This window comes from Haliotis asinina, chromosome 4 (genome assembly GCF_037392515.1).
Source record: "Haliotis asinina isolate JCU_RB_2024 chromosome 4, JCU_Hal_asi_v2, whole genome shotgun sequence".
Classification (NCBI taxonomy): Eukaryota; Metazoa; Mollusca; class Gastropoda; order Lepetellida; family Haliotidae; genus Haliotis; species Haliotis asinina.
The window spans coordinates 78,404,400-78,424,778 of NC_090283.1; the positions used below are offsets into that span (position 1 = coordinate 78,404,400).

At 39.2% G+C, this 20,379-nt stretch overlaps 1 protein-coding gene across 1 annotated transcript; it reads left to right on the forward strand.

Annotated features, from left to right (window-relative positions):
- The first annotated feature begins 208 nt into the window (after nt 1–208).
- Nucleotides 209–8,598, forward strand: LOC137281165 (regucalcin-like). The gene is made up of 4 exons (XM_067812291.1): nt 209–368; nt 7,136–7,266; nt 7,794–8,058; nt 8,573–8,598. The coding sequence occupies exons 1-4, from the start codon at nt 209–211 to the stop codon at nt 8,596–8,598; spliced, it is 582 nt and encodes a 193-aa protein (XP_067668392.1).
- Nucleotides 8,599–20,379: the final 11,781 nt, after the last annotated feature.

Consider the following 20,379-nt stretch of genomic DNA (forward strand, 5'->3'; position numbering starts at 1 on the left):
TCACTCTTCGAAATTTGGGAAAAAATAAACCTGACAGGCTGCCCATTACTGTATTTACAATAGAATATTTACACAACGTACAACACTGTCACCTAGCAACTGTAACTGGAATATTGCTAGACGATACGCAGCCTGGTAAAATGCATTTGCTGGTAACATCTGCTACAACATAACTTTCGAATTCATTTTCTGTACACCCACCTAGATTATGTCTGAGAAGATTGAGGTTGTTGCGAAGAACTGTAACTTTGGGGAGGGCCCCCACTGGGATGATACAACGCAGTGCCTGTACTACGTGGACGTGTTCGCTACTGACGTCCACAGATACAACGCCGTCACGGGAGAGAACAGCCGACTGAACCTTGGAGGTTAGGTATCTCTCTTTTTATAATCAACTCTTCCGACACGTCACTTCGTGTACACGTATGGTTATGTGTCACAACGTTCCAACCATGTAACAATGGTCTGTAAATACGCGAGTTTGGACCAGAAAGAACCAGAAAGAAGCTGTAGGTTAACGGTGATGTGGTGGCACAGTATATATATGTAAGGCTAGATGTTGTGTTGACGACACATGCACGCACGCACACAGTCATACTGGAGGCGTGTTATCATTTGGCCTACCTACATCTGTATGTCTTTTAGTCAATGCCTGACCTACAATCAAGACTGCTCGCTGTGTAACGTTTTTTTACCTGTTTCTCACTAAAACCTAGACTTTCTTGAGTTTTTTCCATCATTTTTTATTGTTCCCAATGTAGTGAGTACAAAGATATACAAATGCATATAGTCGAATAAATGTACATACAAGAAGTTGAGTGAATAGAGTAAGTTGAGTACATCACATATCCAAATGTAGTGGGTACATAGACATCAAAAAGCATACAGTGGATTAGTGAGTGAGTGAGTTAATATTTAACGTCACATCGGCACTATTTCAACCATATCGTGACGGGAACATAACATTGAAATAGAATATATGAGTATCATAAAAACCTGTCGACAAAGGACAGTAAAACCACTAGAAAATCACAGAAAAGAATGTAAAACTAGTAACTATACCTAAAACAATTTATCTATAGAGGACAACACAATATACAAATAGGCTATAGATTGCTAACAACTGAAGGTAGATCACCATACTAGGGACCATGGGGACTTACAGTACTTTTGCTACCTGCATGGACCCTAGCTGGGTTTACATCATCCCCTCAGCCGTCAGCAATTTGTGAAAAAAGCCATACAACAAAAAAGACACTTATTAAAAACCTGCAAATTTACTTTGAATGTTTGTGGACTTACGTACCCTCTCAGGAGGACAATAACGTTACCGTATTTCAACCCCCTTCGAGGATGCAAACATTAACAATCTTAGTGAGTGAGTGAGTTAATATTTAACGTCACATCGGCAATATTTCAGCCATATCGTGACGGGAACTTAACACTGAAATGAAGTATATGTGTAATATAAAACCCTCTCGACATAGGCCAGTAAAACAACTACAGTATCACAATTTTAATTAAAACTAAATAATTAATATTCAACGTCACATCGGCAGTATTGCAGGCATATCGTGACGAGAGCATTCTTAAAAAAGGAATACATGTATATGATAAACACCTGTCGACGAAGGACAGTAAAACAACTAGAATATCACAATAAGGAATAAAGGTAGCATGAAGAGGTAAATCTAATATCAATATTTAGACAATAGAATATAAAAACAGGCTATAGATCGCCAACAACTGAAGGTAGGTCACCATACTAGAGGCCATGGGGACTTACAGTACTTCTGCTACCTGCATGGTCCCACCTAGATTGTATCACCTATTGCAGCACGGCTCCCTTGGGAGCTGCATTCGCCGCCTTACACGCGCATCCTGCACGTCATTGGATAGCGGGACCCTTGCGCGCCACGTAGAATATTTCTGGGTTTTTTTATATTTTTTTTGGCAAATTTATAGCCGAGCAATTGAGGTTTCTGTGAATTAAGGCCGTCTGAATTTCTTCCACAGGAGTCTCGGTGGAAGACTTTTCTTCCACCCACCTCCAGTGGAAGTCGCTCGCGCCATTGTATTTTGGAAGCCTTTTACTTTGTGATATCTATGCATGTTATACATGGTTGGAAGCCCGATCCAACGCTCTCTCCAAAAATGCAAACGTGATTCTAATGGTGCCCCTGGTAACCAGTCCAGATTGAATCTCCGACATGATGGTTTGTGTAATTTTGTTGAACTTCAATTCCTCTATATCACAGTAATCATCATGCCACCATAGTCCGGTCATGATGTAATGGCAACCACTCTTACGATTCACCTTAGAAAATGCATTTCTATACTGCGTTTGAAAGCCAGTTAAAGCGTGTGTCAGACAGTGTATAAAACGCACACGTTGCGCATTTAGTGGTGGAGCTACATGGGTATTAATGTGCGAAATGCAACAAATACCGTAGGTGATATAGATTGGCGGAATTTACATGAATCTGTTCACCGGCTATACCGGCGTCGTTAATATTTACAACTATAAAGCATTTGCAAGGTGATTCATGTGGGATTCTGGAAATGTGTAACATGCTTGTGTGCAACATTAGACATTCGCGCTACACAGGAATCAATATACGTGACAGAGCTAAAGTTGCAACGAATTGGAATAAAGCCATAAAAGCAACGTCTGTAGTCTTAATATATAAACTTTTACTGTGGTGGAAAGCCCTTGAACGTGCGGTTCTGCCAAGGTGTAATGTGCATTCGAGTCGCGTCTGAGAGTCAAGCAATGCGCGCCATTATGTAAATGCATTTGCAAATATGTGCAAAAGTACACAATAAAATTCTGTCATGAACAGCCTCCACATTAATCAAACCCCGACCTCCCGAATTGATTGGCTTTTGTAAACGATTAAGAGAGAAATGATGGTGGTGTGCTCTGTGTCAGGCAGGATCCTTCTGGGCAGGCGGTCAAGACCCTGGATGTCTTGATTTGTCCAATCAACTACTCCAAAGGAATAGGAGAGGACTGGCACAGCAAAAGTATTGGTGACTTTGACCTTGTTTCGAACATTTAGCTCTGAGCTCCAGATTTTCTATAAACGAGATTTATACTCCACCCAAAGTTTACCTTGAATCTGGGCATTCTGGAGCTTGACAATTTTATTATTATTATTACAAGGGAAGGCAAGATTTGCACTGGGATGTTGGGAACAGCGTTTTTTGAATAAGAAAGATAACAGAGAAATATACAATAGAACGAAAAAAGTGTGATATTGTTACAGAAGAATGGACAATTTGTAGTATTGGAAGGGGAAAATGATGCATAACAAAAATAAAGAGGATATAGAGAGATAAAACCAATGTGTGTTGAAAAAATAGAAATATAAAGTTTAAGTAAAGGGGTGGGCTTGTCCACATCTCTTCCAGCTCTTATTCATCACTGACCAAAATGCACATATATCATTTAATAAGGAAAGCAATTAATAAACATCTCCCAAATCATGGAAACAGATTATTGCGAGTTTCATTGAAACACCACTCATTAGCTCATAACTGTACATATTATATTCACAAACCACCGGTATGCACTGACATACTCCAAAGCTCAAGATACCAAACTCCATGCCCATCAAGAACGTAGTAACGCACTTGACCAGACTGACACTATTAAGTTTACAGAGGTCAAACTTACAGAGAAACTAGCAACTCACGTGAAAAACCCTACCGACTGCCACACAGAAACTATGTCAACACCTAGTCAAGTCAATCTAAGATTTAACCTTGAACTGTATGCAAAAACAAAAAACTATCTGAAACAAAACACAAATGTGTATCGCCCAGCAACATAATAAAACTCTAGAAAAATCTAAGGGGTGGATATATGTATATTTTTACTTTAAACATGGAACTATTTTTTTGCAATGTGTCTCGCAATGCTGGGCATCCATAGTATGAAAGGGACATAACTCTCAACGTCAGCGGTGACATTAATATTGTGAACGTTGAAATCAACGTTGAAATTGTGGACAATTAATCAATTTTGGTAAGTAGTTATCTTTATAAACCTATAAATGTAACATTAACATAAATTAACTTCACAGTGATGTTATGTACTGCGCCGCATTTTGTCAAGGAAGGCTATTTCTTGCAAATAAACACGTCACATTTACTCAATTGCACACTGTTGTTTGGGGTTAATGAATTTTAACAAGTAGACAATTTTAAGCATAGAAATGAGTATTTGGAAGAATTGCCAGAAACTGTAGACATTTTATACATAAGAATGCTTATTTGTTATGTAACGTTAAATATTTTTACAATTTCAAGGGATGATTCTGATGAAGAAAAAAATCTGTGGAAGCCCATTTACGCACAGTCCGATCGTAAGAGTTAGCAAAACTCATACTCAAAAAAATTAGTAATAACTCATTTGAAGAGTCCTACCGACTAAAGCACAGCCACTGCCTACACATCCGGCATTGTGAGCGGCTATGCGCACTGGGTGCCATCTGAAAATAGCAAGACACGTGTATCGTGTGTATGAACATTGTAAGAAAACTGTGCATGTACATTATGAAAAACAGGTTGAATTCAGTTTTCTAGTCACAACACTGATCAGCAACTCTTTTCACAGTCATAGTCAAAGAGATCCTGTTAAGAGTGGCCCGAACAAACTACAGAACCCATATTTTAAGGTCCTTCCTGAAGAACACTTAAAGAACTATATAGGGAAACCATCTAAGCATGGGCTTTTATTGTTCTTCATCGATTTAACGGCAAGTGATAGGTCCTCGAGACTTATTTTACTTTCAAATTAATCTCACTGGTCTTTGTAAATGGAAGGCGTGTCATTAGTTCGGAATATAGTCATCATCGATTGGATCACTTGATTTATACAAATTTTCATAAAGGATCCTCTGTTCATTTCTTTGTTCTCCACCTGTTATTTCCTGACACCGCTACTGTGACACGCCCTTTCACCTTAACGTTTGCTGCATTCAATTCATAGATCTCTCATGTTGTGTTAAATAAAATAAGACCAGTCCATTTAGGTTGCAATTTGTCTTCAGCAATTTTGCATTTGGAATAAAACAATAAAAAACAACAACAAACGAAACAAAAGCAAAAACCACGGAATAATTTTGAACACCTACTAAGTTTGTGCCTGTAATTTCTATTCTCTAGATGGCAAAGGTGATTGGTTGGTTTCTTCCGTTCATCATACAATTGAATTTTATTATGAATGTGTATACCTAGGAGAAGTGTTTCATCAACATTTCGGAAAGCGTTTCATCTTCTAAAGGACATATGTTCCCTTCCTGTTCTTTGTATTTTACTTTCTTTGTCTTTTTGCGATATGTTGAATTTGCAATTGTGATCGATTTCCCTAAGACGTTAATGAAGAGTGTTTCCAAATACACTGTATCATTGATGGTCAACACCAAGCCTGAATCGTCTGTGCCACTTACTTCTTCATCGGTATACTTAGGATCTAAATATTTATGCCTAGTATCATTGTCTAAGTCGTATATTAATGTTATATATTCCGCATGCCGTAATAATCATGTGTTGAACTTCCAATAACCCACGTCCCCTCTCCTTGCTGTTTTGTGTCGATAGAGAGAGTGTTACAGCCGAATAATGACTTTTATAGCCTCGTATAATGGAGGTATTGGTAGTTATGTTACGCAGGTCTTCCAAGGATAAATGTAACCTAGCTATTTGGCGAGGTTTTCTTTTCCACCATGTATACTTCTCATATGCATACTAGGGTTTTTTTGTTTTGTTTTTTTCTTTTTCTTTTTGCTTTTTTTTGCCTGGTCTCAACTGATTTATATCCTGTCGACAAAACATGAGGTAACTATTAAACTGAATGCAGCAAACGTTGAGGTGAAAGGATATGTTACCGTAGCGTTGCACCGAACGCAGCATCCAGTGACAATGAAATTCCACCAGATACACTACCAAGACGTGATGCACGTGCATACAGAAGTTAATATCTGTGACCAAAATGAATGACACCACGACAGCATCAGCCCATTAAATTAACGGCCAACGCAATGGGTTCAAATGAGCATCTGGCATCAATAAGGAATTACGTACACTCACTGCGAAAATTTCACACTCAACCTTTGAAAACCGGCTCTATCAAGCCCGTCTGAAAACAAGGCGTTCTACCCTGACAGCTCGCCATAGGCCCCAAAGATTGGCATGCGCTGGGCAGTATCAGGGACGGGCTTTACATTTCGGGGCGCTGGCGTTACACCATGTTGTCAGATGAGTCAAGGTTTTGCCTCACATTCTCAGATGACAGAAAAAGCTGTTCGTAGTGGTGAGCGGTGTGCCAGAGAGGCGCTTATTGACCATGATCGATAAGGGTGTGGTAGTGTCATGGTGTGAGGCGTGGTTACACATAACAGGCCATCAGATCTGGTCATCCTTAATGAATCCTCCACTGGTCAGGGATATGTTGAAGAAATTTAGCGTTCTGTCGAGGCTAAACTAGGTAGAACCATCGGCAGGAATCTTGAATTCCAAGTTGATAATGCCAGATCACAGCGGGCCCACATTCTCACAGCTTATCTCTGGCGAGAGGGCATACAGTCATTGGACTGTCCCCAGACCGGTCCCCAACTGAACGTCTATGGGACATTTTCGGTCAAAGTCAACAGTGAATTGTTAATCTTACACAAGTACACATCTCCACTCACACCTCAGCAGCTGAATATTTACATCACAGGAATACAGTAAATGCAGAAGACAGCATCACAAACTCAACAGCAAGTAACCCTACCATGATAACTCTGCATCGTACTGATCCATCAAAATTGACATTGATCCCTATGGTATTCATAGCTTAAGATATTTTCTGCAAAACTTGCTGTCAAATCACAAACGTTTTCCATTGGATTTGAAACACGACGAATGTACGTCGTCCCATTTCGTACTACACATATGAAAGAGAGACGGAGAATGTGCATGCAGCTGTTCCATACGTTTCTATCATGTGTTTTGTATTTTAATAACTAAAAAAACTTTCAATACCTGGTTCCAAACTTTAATTTCTCTGCACCTTCTTACTTTCCAGTTTATAGTAATAGTATATGTATCATTTAAAGTGTATTGCCGTCATGTTTCATTGCAGGAGAATCTGTGGCGACCGTCATCATCCCTCGTCAGAAGGGTGGCTTTATGGTTACCCAGAAATCAGACCTCGCCATCCTGGACTCTTGGGACAGTGGCAAAGTCACAGATTATGTCCTGAGTGAAATAATCTTGGTTTGTCACGAGCTTTAACGAGGGACATGAACTTGATATGAAAGGGGAACGAGTTTTGTATCCTATTTATTATCCACTTTCTAAAAAATGAAAATATCGTTAAAATAAAGCAACATTTTGCTTTCCTCTGTAGAACCACATAGCGCGGATTAATACATCATATTGGTGATTGGAATGTTAACCGCTTCACTCCAGGAAAACGTACGCTGAGTAATGGCAATGTATTTCCGATAACATCTGACAGCAGCAAGTGTCTGGAGTTTCTCTGATATCAACAGGATGCAACTCTGCACTAACATTCATAGTCTATTCTATCTCTTCTTCAGTACTTCGTACAGGTGTTTCATAACAAAGTGTTATGACTGATTGGATAATGCGTGAATTGTCATATTAATTCTGAAGGAAAATGTTCAGCGATAGTATCCTAGAGATATTCTAAATCTAACAAGCTATAGAGATACGGCAATCAGACTGATGCTCTGCTGTATAAAAAGAGAACAGATTTTTTTTTTTTATTTCACACGAAGCATGCTATGCGAGAATACCTACTCCGTACTTTCAACATAGGGTCGACTTCCTTTGTTGATGATGTCCCTGACGTCGACAGCTGGCCGAAGTACCACGGTTCATTATACAGCCTGGATGCTGATGGGAGCATAAACAAACACCTCAGTAACATCACAGCTGGCAACGGCATCGACTGGAGTGACGACAACAGCGTCATGTACTTCATCGACTCCATACCCGGCCAGGTTTATGCATACGACTTTGACATCACAGCTAGGACGATAAGTAAGTTGAACGGCAAATTCCACGTAACAAGAAGACACGTTTTCTTTTGAATAGTGTTCAACTTAACAATTACGTTAATTATGTTGAATGTCATCTGAAATATAACGCAAAAACAATACGAAATAATGGACGCTATCACTGATAACCTATTTGATAACTTAAAAATAAAATTAATAGTGTTTTAGCAGCGCGCCTTTTTTTATAGCGCTCCAGATTTGCCTCCCCTGACGAGTTCTTAAGCTTGTTCACTTCTGGCTTTCAAGAAGGTTCCAACTGAATGGAAATATAGTCACGCTTTGCTCGCATGTTCACTACAATGTGTCAGTATATATAAAGTCTGGTTGTTGTGCTCACGGATACACACGGACTTACACTCGGAATTATAATGGATTGTGTACATCTGCCTATCGTCATCATCTGTTGGTCAGCATCTTGTGACCTACAATCTACATTCAAGATTGACACTTCCTGCCTATTTGCTCTCTGTGGAAACAAGCTCCATTTACTATTTCAGGTTTCACTGTAAATGCCAAGATTTGATATTTGTGACCCATTAGGTATGTGACTAAATTGCATTGTCTTGTACAATCCTCATTGTTACCTCAATACATCATGGGGGGATAATTCTACCCGTTATAGCAGGCCGTTATCATCTTGAGGGATACTGGTGTGGTCAGTCCCTGATTCTGATGAGTCTTCAGCAAACACAGATGTTTTGACTTCAGATCTGATTTCTGGTGGGGGTGAAAGTTAGTGTTCTCTCTCTTCCAGTTCCGGGTGTCAAATTGGTGATCAGTAATGACCTTATGGGGTTAAAGTTGGTGCTGATCCAATTGTCACTGTTTCTCCAGAGATTTCAGTTAGTACAGAAAAGTGGGAGCATGAATATTCGGTTATTTTTCCTTCGTTTCCAGTGACTCGTTCAATGTCGAAAGGCATTACTTCCAATACTTCTTAGCTGAATGATTCCATTTATGACTTGTCGGGTACTTTCTTGGATCAGCACCCGTGAAGATCCACCTCCTCGTGGTGGGTGCTGCGTAACGCTAGCGTTTTTCTCCCATGTGAACTCGGGACAGAGTGTGTCCACAGCACCACATTGCTGGTCGTAAGAGGCGACCAAACTGGGAAAGTGGAGGACAGGATCCTGGTGGTGGAGGGCCCGATGGGTCTGGAACCGTGTTCCCTTTGCCCAACACACCACTTTGACCCTTACTTCACTATCACTCTGATAAGTGTACAGTGTAAGTGTACATTATTTACACTTATCACAGGGGTACACAAAATACGCAGTCTAGACTACCAGTTGTCTGACATTCATTTTGTGGAAGTCACGGTGGCTGAGCGGGCTAGGCGGCTGACTTTGTGTGCTGGCGATTAGGTGCCTGACTCTGAGGGTGCTGGTTCGAATCCTGGATGGCACTCAACCGAAAAAGTACTTTACTAAGAAAGTGAAATCCCAAATATGACATATGTTGCATTTGACCACTTTCTAAATAGCATTGTGCAATCATAAGCTCAACCCCTTTGCAATTTCAAAGGCCATCTCAGAATTTGTGGAGAAGTTAAAAATGTTATCTGTGGCTCACGTCTTGTCGAGTGTGCATGGAGACAGCAATCTCTAAATCTGTTATTGACCAAGATATTTGCAAATATAGAGGTTGTTGTACCTGTGCACAGGGCCCTTAACTCTTGTCGTGGTATCATCCGCGACAGAGCACATTGTCCCGCTGATGTGGAGGAAATTGGAGGAAAATTCAGAGTTGGCAGATCAAGGTATATCTGCAGTGAAACGTTTTACGATTAAAAAAGAAGGAATGATCGTAAAAATCAAACACCTATTACTGACTTTTGACTGTCCATTTCTTCCAAAGTCTATCAAAACCGGTTATTTTAAAATCAGAGTGGACGTGTCAGTCCCCAGTCCACTTCTTTGTGTTCACTGTTAACGTTTCAACATTTCGGGCACTGATTAAAAAAATACCAGAAACAACAGGAAAGGAAAAGATTACATTTTACCTCGGACAGTGGTGAAGATTATAACGAATTATTTTCGTTACATCAGCTGCATACTGCCCTTGAGCAAGCTCATGATACAGTAACAGGAGCTGATAGGATAATATCCACTATCAGCTCCTGAAGCATTTGCCCGAATCATGTTTGGAAACGCTGCTAAATAACTTTGATATGATGTAGACGACAGGGAGTTACCACCTTCGTGGCGTGTAGGACTTATACCAAAGTCTGGTCGGGATCATACTGATCCGTCTAACTACAGACCAATCTCTTTAACGAGTTGTGTCAGTGAAACCATGGAGCGAATGGTAAACAATAGATTAACATGGTATCTTGAAACCAATAACCTTATAGCAAATATTAGGAAAAATCGTAGAACCATTGATCATCTGGTATGATCTGAATTCTTTCTTAAAAATGCCCTAGTAAACAAACAACATGCAGTATCGATTTTATTTGAGAGAAAGCATGCTATACGACCTGGAAGCATGGCACTTTTGAGGATTTATAGGACTTCGGTTTACGGGGTCGTTTACCTCTTTTTACATCACAGTTTTTAACGGACAGGCAATTTCAAGTCCAAATTGGTTCAACCTTGTCTGATCACTATAATCAGGATCAGGCAGTATTTTGTCTGTAACTCTTTTTAGTATCAACATAAATAGTTTATCCAAGGTTTCAAATGATTCAATCGATGGATCACTTCTTGTGGATGATTTGATATTTCTTGTCATGGTAGAAATATGCGTACTATTGAACGGCAACTGCAATTGTGCTTAAACAAAATAATTAAATGGTGTCTCAAAACCGGCTTTAAATCTTCTAAGTCGAAAACCAATTGTATACATTTCTGTAGAAAATATAAACCGCATAAGGACCCAAAAGTGTTTTAAACGGCGCTCCCATCAAAGATGTTAATGAGACAAAGTTCTTGGGTCTGATTTTCGACTCACATTTAACTTTTTGCCACATGTCAAATCCCTAAAAACAAAATGCCTGAAGGCACTGGATTAATAAAAGTCGTTTCGAAATCAAAGTGGGGAGGGGATCAAACTACCATCCTCCACCTATAAAGATCACTGGTCCACTCAAAACTTTATTGTGGCTCCATTGTATATGGTGAATCCTGCAAAAGCAACCTGAAACTTTTAGATTCTGTCCACCACCAAGGCCTAAGACTTTGTCTTGGGTCCTTCAGAACTTCACCTGTTGACAGTCTTTATGTCGAGGCAGATGAGCCATCTCTTATCCAACGCCGTATACAATTATCCTTCCAATATGTTACAAAGTTATATTCTAACAAGTATAATCCTGCATTTCACTGTGTCTTTAACCCCCTGTATTAGGATGCTTGTGCTTGTGCTTATGCTTGTACATCAATCAATCTTCTCTTGTTTCTCCTCTTGGGCTCAGAATTATGTCACTCACTACTGCTGACGGCATTGAGCTGGAAATATATCTCTTCCCGTCACATATAAATTCTTACTTTCAGATGTGTCTAAGGATGGCTGTAACACAGCTGTGCGGTGAAAAACTGTAATGATGGTCAAGCTACCTGAAGAGATTCACGTATGCCTTGACAGGTTACTGAAGCTAGTAATTGTGTGTGTTTTTGTAGACGATGGATAGTCTTGAACGATGACAATCGGTCTAAAAGTAGTTCATGTACTACATTTGGGGACACTGACAGTTAAAAATCCTGAAACAGTAGATGGAGGACCACGACCAGATATTTCAGCCTGTTGCGATGGACCAAGTGTCACCAACCAGGTGTGACAAATAACTTACGAATGTGTGAAAAAGAACTTGTGGTTAGTTAATACCAGAAAGTAAAAGTTGCTAAAAAGTCGTCTGCTTCTCTCTCGCCCGCAAATGAAACCACAAACAGGTTACGTAACTCTTGTCGGCAGAGGACTGCAGTGACGTCATAGAAGGAACGAGTTTCAGTTAGTTGTATAGAAAATGTCTAGGAAGCTGGTCATTTTGCTGATTTCTCGACGTCACCAAAGACATGCCGAATTGTTGTGTTGCCGTCAACTACTCCTTGGGGTCGGGTGATGGCGTCACTATTGCACAGATCTCCACCGAACCCCGTAGTCTGTGCTTAAATTGGTTGTTTGTGTGTGCGAAGCGAGCGTTGTGGAAGCCTGTAGTATATGCTAAATCGGATGGTTCGCCCCTTACCACGCTCCCAGGATAGAAAATGGAGTTCAAGTTTCATCGAGCTTATAAAATCAAAACTGCTTACCACACATTACTGACCAAAAGGATTTTGCATGAACATAACGCGAGGTTGTGGTCGAAGTGACATTATTATCGTAAGTAAATTGTTATGTTATAAGCAATGTCATGTAAAATTCTAATGCCCATCAATAAAATACATATTTTACTACCAGTGAAAAGTAATTTTGATTTTGTAAGTAGGTGAAAACAAACTTAAATAGCATTCATCCTCAGACAGGGCGCCGCCATTTTTGAGAATCGTGAAGTCCGTTAGAATTATTGAGATTATGGTTCCGTTAGAATTATTGAGATTATGGTTCATCACGTTAGAAAATCAAAACTACTTTTTACTAGTAGTTAAATATGTATTTGAATCATGACCAAAAAGATTTTGCATGACACAACTTGTAACATAACTTCTTCCACGGAAGCGAGGTGGCGGTCGAAGTGAAAATACTGCGCGATAAATTTCTTCACTTGCTAATTTCATTTGCTTTGCAAACGTTCACTCACCAGTATGTAGACACATGTCAATGTACCTCTTTACATCTGGTCGTATAGTCCTAATTACTTCATAATTATACTCGTATGCACTTTGAAACTTAAAAAGGAAGGATCTGCTGATACTCATAGCGAATGTATGGTTTGACAATGTAGTATAGTATGAGTGAGTGAGTTTATTTATAATATTTAACGTCACATCGGCAATATTGCAGCCATATCGTGACGAGAACATACATGACAAAAAAGAATATATATGGATATTATGAAGACCCAGCTGCCTACGAAGGACAGTAAAACCACTAGATTATCACAGTTAGTATTAAAACTGGAGTGGAAACTTAAAAAATGATAGTATCACTATTTGGACAGTACAATCTAAAAACAGGCCACAGATCGCCAACAATAGAGGGTAGATCACCATACCAGGGACCATGGAGACTTACAGTACCTCTGCTACCTGCATGGTCCCTGGCTGGACTTACACCATACCCTCAGCTGTTGGCGACTGTATGCAAGATTAGCCACAACTTAAAATGACACATATTCTACGATTACAAAAATGGAAGATTAAATCTGACTTAAACCGTTTTGGGACTTACGTACCCTCTCAGGAGGACAATAATTTTACGGTACTTCAACCCCCTTCGAGGATACAGCCACTAACAAGCTTAGCTGCTAATTCAACTTCCAATCATAAAATACTTATTTATTTACATGTCAGTCAATAAATTCAATTCTTTTAAAAATGCAATAATTAAATGAGAACGTACGTTACTAAAAAGGTCCTTCATAGTTCTTGATTTAAAATAATTGTCCCTTGTGATGGAATATTCAACACGGTCAAGCATGATTTCATCACAAGGGATGCAGAACGGAGGATCCTGACCTTTCAAAAAATATCCATGCGTATACCTAGAGTGGCCAATACGCCATCGTCGTATAATGACCTCTTCAAATCTGGACCGACAACCCAAGTAGGTGTAACCAACATATGGTTTTGTTGCATGTAATTTATTGATACCTACTTGGGTGTCCCACTTCTTCTGCATCAGATCACGGATGTAAGATCTAATTGTAGCTTCGTGTTCATAATCAGTATAGGGAATATGAAGTGGTGTCACAGATTTGTTTAGCGCTGCCTTAGCAGCAAGGTCAGCCAAAGTGTTACCAGAGATTCCAACATGTCTGGGTAACCAACAGAAGACGATGTCGTAAGTATAGTATGACAATGCCCTAGTATATGTTGCCTGTATTATTACACTTCAAGACCAAAACAATGATTATGTTGAATGCTACGGCAACAAAACAAAATGAAAATATTAAAATTAAAACAAAGTAAAGTTATAGGAGCATTGTCAGGCTATTACCTTGTTCAAGGAATGTATCCGCCAATATCCACAAAACGACTGATTTCTAATTGGAATGGTTTGAGACTTACGTACCCTCTCAGGAGGACAATAATTTTACGGTACTTAAACCTCCTCGAGGATACAGTCACTAACAATCTTAGTTACTAATTCAAACTTCCAATCATAAGATATTTATCTATTCACAATTCATTTAACAAATCTAATTCTTTTTAAAATTCAATAATTAAAAGAGAATTGTTATTGTTAAAAGATCCTTCATAGGTCTTGATTTAAAATAATTATCACTTGTAATGAAATATTCAACACAGTCAAGCAAGACATGCTTGACTGTGATTCTTTCATCACAAGGGATGCAAAACGGAGGATCTTCACCTTTCAAGAGGTATTCATGTGTATATGTGGTGTGACCAACACGGCATCGTCTCATAACGACCTCTTCAATTTGCATGTAATTTATTGATGCCTACCTGGGTGTCCCACCATTTATTATCACAGGCCTGAAAACAAGGGAGGTGTTTAAACGTCACCTTGTTAAGAATATGGCTGTTGAAACTGTATTCCTTAATATCAATATTTGACATGCTTGCAATATTCAGTTCTGATTTTCTATGCCTTGTTACCAAATGACATGATTTTCCACCTGGAGTCATTGCAGCCATCATGCCCATTCCATGAAAGGTACCTTTCCCATCAACGGTAATGGTGTTGTGATCAACATTGTCACAAGCAAACAATACTGATATAACTGGCACATCCAGCTCTTCAAGCAGCAACTCGGGTGTGACACAACTTGCAGCATGTTTTTTTCAAAAGGTAATACTTCCATGTATGACGAACTGTACCCCATGGAAGACAATGTTTCCACAAGGAATTTTGAGCGATAAAGGTGATGGACTTGTACCCCAAAGCCAATCTGGAGTGGTGAAATAATAGCCCTTGGTCTCACTGCCTGTACTATGGCTTGGTCAATAGCAGCAACTTGTCTTGATTTGTTTTTTCCAACAGACAATTGAGCAAGTTCTGCAGTGTCTCTGGAAGGAATGACAGAGAAGAATGAAGTCCAAGTTCTTCCCATTTCGGATAGCAATCAGTAACAGTTTGTACATCTGTTTTAATATCACTTTTGATCAATTTTGCAGCAGTTTCAATTACGGTCTTCTTTAGTGTTTCCTCGTCGCCTTCACGTTCTCCTTTTTAGTAATATGTCCGGGGGATATTAGAAGTTTTCTCCCTGAATGTGATCATTTTCACTTACTTCTTCTCTGTCAGCTATATAGATAGAGTCACCATAGAGTTCCTTCAGTTTGTTCTTCAAATGGCAGTTGGTGTAGGAGACAGAATTTTCACCGATGAGGTATTTCCTCATTCTTTGCCGAACATACGTAAAAGTCATCTGTTCTTCATCATTGTCCTCGAGATACAAACACATTTTTGCAAGGCCTGCTCTAGATCACTGTCTTTAGGACGACCAGGTGTTTTGGTTCTAGGGTCATCACGAAATTTGACTGGTACATCACTGCCACTACGATAGTTAGTGTACACTGCACAGATGATGATAGATGCAATCAGCTGGATGCAGATCTCCACCATAGTACTGAATGCGTCATTTCACTGCAAGATACCAATCATCACATCTTTTTTCGCAACAATCTAGTACTGTCTTCGCAAAGTTGAAAGTCTTGACGTAGCTGAAATCTGACTACGCAAGGAGACTGTGTTACCACAAAATATACAATCAGAATTACTGTTGAAAGATTCCTTCAAAACACGAGAACTTCACTTCAAAGGGGGTTTTAGTGTTTCTTTTTTTTCTTCTTCTGATGTTCCATATCAGTGCAAGTGCTTCCACATGGATGTCATCACCTCTCTGAGCACTAGCAGCATTGATACAATTGTCACAATGTCACAGTCATAACATAAATGACACTGGAGTAAGTGTTCGCCAGTTGTGGTATGAAACAAATGATAAAACTCTGGAGAATTCATGCTGGCATTAAATTCCTTCAGCACAATTTTATTAATTATTTTGTCTTCATTCATTACTATAAATCTAAAATATCAAAATAGGATTTTTCTGCATTATATATTTTCTAAAACAATAAAATAAAATTGATTCATTTCATTATGCACTTAAGTATTTCATGTTTTTTAAAATGATATCAAACGACATCAAAACTAATTGTTTCAAATGGTTAACATTTAACTCTATGGTATTATGATAAAACAAGTAGGAACAAAGTACAAATTATTCTTATTTAAATATGCACTTGGGTATCTAAGAATGTATGATAAGTCATCAAGAAAATAGTTTTTGTTAAGTAGGACAACCTCCATGCAGAGATGGTATCATACACTGCAGCGCAGCTTGGGTCTAAGTAGAGTGGCTGCATTTTTCTGTGAAATTAAACATTATACTGCATTTTTCTGAATGAAACCTGTAGGGAGTCTTGTTTGTTTGATATTTAACAACCAGTGTCGTAGGTTTTATTATGGATTACTCACTATTCGATGTAGTGGTGCTTCTGATGGTTACATTGACATCATAGCAGACAACACATTCACTGAGATGGAATTACTTACACATTTTATATCACTCACCGTTTTTTGGTGGTTTATGCTGATGTATACATACTAACTCAACAAAATTCATATCTCAATAATTATATTTTCCTAAAATTCACACTATGAGCTGGAAGAAGTCTTCAACCATATGTGCTGAGAAATGTGCTGTCTCCAATGTAAACAAGCAGTGGATACTACTCACCTAACAACTTATTCTTCATCTGTATCATTTTTAGTAGGCTGGGGCTTGATATCATGTTAGAGAAAGGACTGACTTTAACACCTTTTGCACAGGGGGATTTTGATAGACTTTTTTCTGTTGATAACCATACCAAGTAGAAGTTAAAGCCATTGAGAAACCTTTTGTTAGAATTTTTCGAGGGTAGTGTGGCGTCATGCATATACTCCCCTGTCTATAGGTGGCATGACCATCCTGGATATTGTTATATATGCTATATTTGTTAGGACATACCCTACTTCCCTACTTTTAATTCCCCTATGGGATTATCATATCTTAGTTGATATCTCTATAACCCAGCTCGACCCCAACACTTGTCTGCTTCACCCGTCCTAGTTTTGCTTTTGAGATGACCCCTTCCTTTTGTAGTGATAGTGAAACTCCATATTAGCTATATCCATAATTGTTTTAGATTGAAAGGAATGATTTCTTACGACCGATATCGTTTATTTTGACGTTAATTCTAATTCCAAAATGTGCAAAAGTGTCATTTGAAATACAATATCATCGCACACTAATTTGCATAAAGCCACGGTCTGTTCCAAACAAGTCAAAACACCTTGTACTTGCCGTGTTTCCTTTCTTTCGGGCAACTCCATTTTTGGATGTAGGGGTGGCAGGTCTACATTAGTTTCAGTCGTTATTTTATGGCGCTTCGGCAATGTTAAAGACATATGCAACGGTCATTGAATGAGTCCTTTAAAGATAAAATAAAATGAGAACATTTTCTCGATAAACGTATTCTTGACAAGCAAATATGCTATCATTCATGCAAAATTGCGACACAAGACTTGCAGAAATATTGTACCTTTTATAGTGGCATTTTAATGTTCTACACTCAATGTCATTACTCTACAGATGTACTGGAGTAGCTATGGTGTATCTTTTGGTGTATCTTATCAATAAGGAACAATAGCCGAATATAAACCCGTCTACTTTATGTCATATAAACTACGACGCAGATGACGTCTTGCACATGCACCCATGTATAAATCAATTACCATCTTTCAACGTGGTTCGGACATGGTCTCACCCACGTTTAACAGAATAAAATGAATTACATTTTAAATGGACGGAACTTAATATAATAAATCTAAATTCTGAGAGTCCAGACCACACCAGTGAAAGCGGCATAGAATAATTCTAACGTTTCCGACACAAATACCTGCATCAAATCCTTAAATAGCTCCTGCGGGTATATACCTGTATATTATCTATTGAAACTAAAACGAAACTATCGGCGTTCACCTCAAACAATGAAAGTATGTGACTGGTCATGTTAGAAATCTAACTTATTTGTTTGTACAAAATTCTCAAACTTAAACACTTTTCCACACTTGGACCTATCATATTTCCCATTGCACCTTTGAATGTTGTCCCTCCTTCTAAGCTCAGTGATCAGATGTTTCACCAGCTGGTCAGATAATCGAAGGTACAAATGTAGCAAATCAGGCACTACTCTGGTTAAGGCAATAAAACTGAACAGGGGTGGATAAAGACTGTTGAAATTCTTACTTTGTTTGTTGGACATTGCAGTAATTTCCTCTACTGTCCTGGCTCCTTTCTGACCATCAACAAGTGACTACTCTCTACTCATATCATGTCTGTCAAAGTTAGGACATTTGCACCAAACACAGCTGTAAGTGCAGGAACATGATGCAATACCACACACCATGTTTAGAAACTTTAAATCTCCACCTAGGAAACCAGAGAACCTCCAGTGTTCAGAGTGTTTCATGCTTTTGCTTCTGTGACTATATCTTCTAGGGCTTTTCTTATATTATCATAAGTTTCCCCTGACTGAAGTACATAGATCTTCATCCAATATAGTAAAGCCAAAATTTATCACCTTTTTTCTCCGCCCTAGATCTGTGCCATCACCCGTGAGTTCAACATTAACAGATTGCTTTGAAAGTGTGGCCTTACCCTTCACTGATGCAACAATGTTAGATACACAGTTAGTAAGTCATCTCTCAGAGACCGCTGTACACCAACAGTATCATTTGGTGTGTCCCTGATCTTCACATCAACGTTGATTTCCTTAGCTCTTTTGACAACTGAATGTAAACGTGGCATGTCTGGTACAACCATTGATAATTCATGATAAGCTTTGTTTGATATGTTTTCAGAATCCTTAACATACAATAGTGTATCTAAATCAATGGCAGTGTCATTCTCTTTAACGTCTGAAACTGAATTTTTATCCAGAGATAAACGTAACTGTTTGCCATCTTCCTGTCTAACATGTACAGAGACTGCTTCCATGCTGTACCTCCCGACAAAAGCCAAAGACTTCCTACAATCACTCAATAACATCTTTTTCTTTTATGTATCTGAGATCTAAACAAACATGCATTAGGTTCTAAAACCCTGAAGGGTCTGACTGATTTACTGTTCTGATTTTGCAATAACATGCAATATATATTTTTGATCTTTTTCTGCAACATCTGTTTTTGAGTCTGGAGTGTCTTTGCCTGGTGAACAACTGAACGGTATCTTTTCAACATACTCTTCCTCAGCTTTCTTTCCTGTAACAAACGCTTCTGCATAGCTGGAATACTATGAACCGTCAAAATGTACTTTTCAACTTTCCAGCTTTCAAATAATTGCCTATACTGTATGCCCCCTTTCTTTGACTGTGACAGGGTCCGTTATCGTGGCGTATCTCCCAAACGCAACATCCAATGACAATGGAATTTCGCATAATGCATGCCCAGCACGTGCTGCACGTGCATACAGAAGTTAACTCCTGTAAATGTACTGGAGAAGTCGCAATCACTAATGCAATAGAGATTGACACTTACTGACAGAAATGCCTCCGAGGCAGTATCTCGGTGAAGCAACAAAATGGAGAATTGTGGGGATGATAGAGTGGGGGGCGGACATCATTATGTGAAGTTGCCCAGCAGATGGGTAAATCAAAAAGTGTAATTTCACGCCTGTGGGATAAGTACCGTCAAGCGGGTGGGGTTGCAACGAGACCTGGGCGTGGTAGACCAAAATCAATGACACCACGACAGGATCGTCTCATTACGTTAATTGCTCTACGCGATAGGTTTAAATCGGCCCCAGCCATCAATAGAGAATTCCGCACACTCACAGAAAGACGCATTTCAACCTCAACCGTAAAAACCGACTCTATCAAGCTCGTCTGAAAGCAAGACGGCCTTTTAAGGGTGTCACCCTTTCATCTCACCATAAGCACCAAAGATTGGCATGGGCTAGGCAGCATCAGGGACGGGCTATGCGCCACTGGCGTTACACCATGTTCTCTGATGAGTCAAGGTTTTGCCTACGATTCACAGATGGCAGAAAACGTTGTTGGCGTCGGAGCGGGGAGCGATATGCCAGAGCAGCAATTCTTGACCATGGTCGATATGGAGGTGGTACTGTCATGGTGTGGGGTGC